Below are 5,232 nucleotides of genomic sequence, written 5' to 3' on the forward strand. Positions count from 1 at the left end.
TGGGATCAGGAAGATCTGGTTTGGAATCCTAGCTTTGCCTCTTAGTAACCCTTCAACCTCAAGCAAGCTACTTAACATATCTGAGCAAAGGTACCAGAAGGTGTTAATGTGATGTTAATACCCACAGGGCCAGGAGGAGGCTGCACAGGAGACAGTGGACCCGAGGAGGGGCATAGCAGAGACGTGGCACTGTGTGTTCTGAGCAGACTTATCCGGAGGTTTAGCTGCACTAGAAACACCCTGCTTTACTGGAATTCTTCTTAAGAATCCTCTCTTGTCCTAGCAATACTTTCTAAACATGAGAGGTAGCACAGAGCAGGACTTAGTGCAGGGACTTTGTCACACAGCCTTCTGTGTGATCTGCCATCTGAAATCAAAGGCTAGAGAGGAAAACTTTTAAGAATAAATTAGGTGAATGAGAGCTAAGTTTACGGATCAACCCAGGAAGCACAACTAAACAGAGTTGGATGTGTTTTCCGAAGGTCTGTGAGAACCTTTGAGCTTATGTAATGGAAGAGGGAGAGGGGTGAGTGGGGTGGTCCCTTCTCGGGAAGTCTCATCAATCAATGGTTATATTTAATTGGAACAAAGCAAAGGTTTGACATTAATTCTATCTCAGTGTGCAGCTTTTATCTGGCTGCCACAAACATAGCAAGTTTTAACTCACAAAAGCAAACTTACAGCAAATCTTTGTGATGTGTCATCATTCTGGGAGCAGGATGTCCCAAATCAGTCACAAGCCCAAGGTCCCAAGGCAAATATGTCAGTTGACATTCCTGCCTGCTTTGGTAAGACATCGGTCAGCAAGCTAGCTTCTCTGCTCTTTTTAGAAAGCCTTGACTGAACCGGTGCCATTTTCTGTCATGAGATCTTTGGCAAATTAATCCACTTCTCAGTGTCTCCATCTGTGAAATGGGGATCAGAATAACAGAGACACCATAGACTCCATCTCAGGCGGCTGTAGGGGACAGTCAAGAGCGTGGGTCTGTGGCCACCTGGACATGTGTTCAGCCCTAAACTATGCAATTTGAAATAGTTTAAAATATACTCTTCTGGTCAAATGCTGGATGTCTGCCAATTCCATCCAATCTTAGACCCTGGGGGAGGTGGGCCTGAGGCTGAGAGTTAGGTTTAGAAGGGATAGAATGTGACAGCCCTGCAGGACATGGTGCCGTCTTTCGCGGTATCACCACTGTTGTTCTTAGTCTTTCTAGCTGCAGGGGGAGGAGCCCAGGAGGGGACAGGAAGCAGCAGGATGCTGCTGTGGCTCTTCCCATGTGGCAACAGCAGCTGCGAGCCGCTCCTGCAGCCTACCTGCGGCGCTGTGGATTTTCTTACTATACCATACAATCATATTCAAACGTTGACAAAAAGTGCTTTTCCCAGTTAGAGAGAAATGTTGCACTATTCATCATTCTGAATTAGTCACACTACACATCTTTATTAAACCTGAAAAGATGAAGAATTGACTCTTGTGAAGAGGTACTGAGATTTTGAATAGAACTAATATAGAGATCTCTTGAGAAATGTAAATCTTTTCATTTATACTGGCATCTTACTTAGGCTTTTAGTCTCCTTATTAGAGTCATGCAGTTGACTAAAAAAAAAAGGTGTCAGAATGTTTTCCTAATTGACAGACTTGATTGACAGAACAGTCCCCGAAGTACCATAATTGAGCAACTTGTCACCATACAAATAATTAAAATACCATTTAGAAACTGTACACTGTAACAAGTGCTAGCTCAGATGTGTTCACAGCTACTCGTCTGAATGCAGATCTTCCAGTGGTGTGAGCCCTTTTGTTTTGTTTTGTTGCTTCTTGCAGACACTGTAGATCAAGCAGGGGTTAATGAGCCATTGCAAGGGTTGGGGGGGGGTGTGCTCCTGACAGGAGGTATTTTTTTCCACGCAGGGTGGCAGAGTCTAGAAGGAGGCTGGCACAAATGACCGTTTACTTGCCCTAAGCTGAAACTACCAGCAGCCAACTGAACAACTCCCATTTAGTTTTTGTGTCTGTGTGTTCCTTTCTGTGTTCCTTCAAACATGGCACACTGCATGGATTTCATTTTGTTTTTTTAAAGCAGCAGATGGAAGTAACAGCTATCCTGCCTTGCTGCTGCATCCTGCCGGCAGAGGCACACATCAATCTGTTGTCACCAAGAGCTTTAGTTCACGTTTGGATCTCAATTCATTCCAGACTGGTTGGAACAGAAACATCTTCCTCTTCAGTGAGGCGCCTGCAGCCTCTTTTCCCTCTTGCTTGACTAGGGAGTCTTTGTTCCCGGGCATTAGTCAGGCTGGACTGGCTCCAGGACCACGTCTACCCTGTCTGAAAACCTGCAGGTTGTTGGTTGAGAAGAACCAATATTATTCATAGGATCCACAGATGTTGGAACTAGAAGGGGTTTTGTTAGAACATATTGTTTTACAGATGAGCCGACTGGGGGCCAGAGAGTTCTCTAGTTGTGAGGCCTTTGCTGGGACTCCAGTCTCCCAGTCCAGTTCTTCCCAGGCTGTCACCTGCCTGCATCCTGAGCTTTTTGGTGAGTGGGATGCAGTTTGTTCCTGTGCATTTTAAGAGAGGAAATGACTGAAAGATAAATGATTTCTCCAAGGTGATACAGCCTGAAGTTACTGTGGGCTTGAAACCGGGGTTTTTGACATTGTAACTGCAGTGCCATTTCCACTCTAGTGTTAAAGGAAAAACTTTAGATAAATAAAATTTAACTGAGTTTAATTGAACAAAGAATGTTCAGCGAATCGGGCAGCCCCCCAAACCAGAGCAGGTTCAGAGCGACTCCAGGGCCACCTCACAGGCAGGTAACATTTGTGGACGGAAAGGACGTGGAAGGGAGGTAAGAAGCAGCTGGATTGGTTAAGTTTCCCTAATTTGCATGTGGGTTGAAGAGCTGACCACGTGTGATTGGCTGAGAATCAGCTTCTGTGATTGGCTGAGACGCTGCTACTTGTTACAAGAATAGGTTACAGTATGTTTGAGCATCCAGTTAGGTTCTGGTTCACTAAGTCCGGAGAAACCTTTAGGCCAAACTTAATTTAACACTAGAATCAGACCGCAGTGTCACTGGATTGTTCCATCCATATGGAGCTTAGCCCTGCCATGGATCAGGCAGAATCCTAGACTATGCTCTGTCCTTCTCCTTTGACATGTCACCTGGCCCCATGGCTTTTTCACCAGGGCTGTGTCTCAGTGATCACCCCATGTGTGTCTCCCATTCAGTTTGCTGTGTTGTGGTTGTTTAGACAAAAAGCCCTGTGAGAACAGGGCCAGGTTGTTTGCTGTAGCATCAGCTCCTGGCACAGTGGGGATAAATGTTGGTTGAATGAGCTCTATCTAGTCCACCAGCCTGAAGCCCACAAACCCCTCTCCTGGGGCCTGGGGATCAGAAGCTTAGGGAGGGGCAGCTCATTCAAGGCCTGGAAAGAGCCAGATGTCCATACAAGATGTGGCAGAAGTCACAGAGAAGTGGGGGTGCTGGGTGACAGTGTCCTCCACGTCTCCCCAGTACTGGGTGGTATTGGATTATAGGGACTGCTTCTTGAGTGAACACGCACAGGATTGGAAGGAGGTAGGTTGCACAGGAGATCTTAAGTGGGAGGCCAGGGGGAAAACTGGAGGTAGGAGGAGGAGAGGACATTAGCATTAGAGGTAAGAGCTTTTCAAGATGAAAAGATAGGATGGAGCTCTGAGCATCTGCTAATCTTGCAGAATGGGACCTACTGAGCTGGAAGCATGGAAGGAAGCCCTTGAATGGTTGGGACTCGCCTGCTTTGGGGCCACTCAGCCTTTTCCATTTAGTCTCCAAACATTTATTAAGCACCTCGTGCTGGCCAGTTGCTCGATTGGTTAGAATTTGGTGCTGACAACACCAAGGTCCAGGGTTCAATCCCTGTGTCCCTGTACTGGCCAGCCACCAGAAAAACAAAACCAACCAACCAACCAAACAAATATTGAGCACCTCATGTGGCCTTGAGACATTTTTTAAAGATAATGATCCTGGGAAGCATAGTTCATTACTACTGGGTTGGGGATTATGTCACAGCAGGATTTTAATCTTGGGAACAACTAAACTGATGTGCTTTACATGAGCTATAAAGAAAATGAGCCTGATTCCCACCCTGCACCTCCCAGCCTCCCACCAACAGGAGCATCAAGAGTTAGGGGCATTGGCCTGTGGATTCTGTGTGGGCAAATAAGGTTGTATTCCTTACTTGTGTGATAACTGCTTAGGGATTCTGGAGAGTAGAATTGGCAAGTCTTCCTTGTTTTCACTGCTACCTGTTTGTAAGTCCTAGAAGCGCCCTAATTGTTTGGAGTTGTATATTTGAAGAGGTGTGTATAGGAAACTGATGAGCCTGGACTTGTTGAAATTTGGTCTCCTAGGGCTTGGCCTGCAGCCTCAGATGGGAAGAGAGGCAGAGAAGGGAGCGTTTGTTAGTGTCCTCCTCGTCCAGCAGGGAGTTTAACCCTACTTATCAAGACTACAAACCTACTGGTTTAAAATAGAGCGATGATAGCTAATAAATAGGCAGGTGAGTGAGGAAAGGCAGCTCCCACGTGAATAATGCAGGAGCTGCATGAATGGCGATGAGAGAGAGTTCATTGATAAATTTCATGCCAGATGGTCAATGGCCACCCAGGAGACAGCACTCAGGAGAGCCCGATTGACTCAGTCATTGATTCAGAGCTAATGCAATTTTAATGGCTACCCAGATGCATTTTCTAATTGGTGATTACATCATTGTGTGTTTCAGAATCAAGCATGAATCATCCTCCAGTGATGATGAGCATGCAGCTGCCAAGCCGACGAACGCAGGCCACCTCCCTCTTTTGTCTAACGTCAGCTACAGAAAGACTCTCCGGCTCACTTCAGAGCAGCTGGTGCGTCTCCCGTTGTCACTGAGGTGTTGTGAGTCCTCGCTGCGCTAGTGTTCCTTCCACTTCCGCTTCCTGGTGTGCCTGCAACCCTCTGGGGACCCCAAGCCCCTCAATTGTCACCCCATGTTTCCACCCTGACGTCCCTTTTGTCTTCCCCTTTTTCTGACCCAGCCCTGGAGGCTCTTGTTTTCATGAGCTGGGAGGAAGGCAGCCTGATCGAGCTAGTCTGTCTTGAGGTATCAGTGACTCAAAGGTGTTTTCATTTTATGAGAGGTTTTTGTTAACTCAAATGTATCCCTTAAATTGGTGGAAATCAAGCTGTTGTGATGGGATTT

The 5,232-nt window shown here is 46.5% G+C and overlaps 1 protein-coding gene across 1 annotated transcript in view; it reads left to right on the top strand.

Moving 5' to 3' along the window:
* LPIN1 (lipin 1) overlaps window positions 1–4,900 on the top strand; it is a gene marked incomplete at its 3' end in the record, with an annotated part of 37,392 nt that extends 32,492 nt beyond the window's left edge. The window contains exon 13 of the mRNA XM_008585754.1: window positions 4,774–4,900. Coding sequence (XP_008583976.1) covers window positions 4,774–4,900 — 127 coding nt within the window. The remainder of the gene's footprint in view (window positions 1–4,773) is intronic.
* Between the last annotated feature and the right edge of the window lie 332 nt (window positions 4,901–5,232).

Source organism: Galeopterus variegatus, unplaced genomic scaffold (assembly GCF_000696425.1).
Source record: "Galeopterus variegatus unplaced genomic scaffold, G_variegatus-3.0.2 Scaffold3698, whole genome shotgun sequence".
Lineage (NCBI taxonomy): Eukaryota > Metazoa > Chordata > Mammalia > Dermoptera > Cynocephalidae > Galeopterus > Galeopterus variegatus.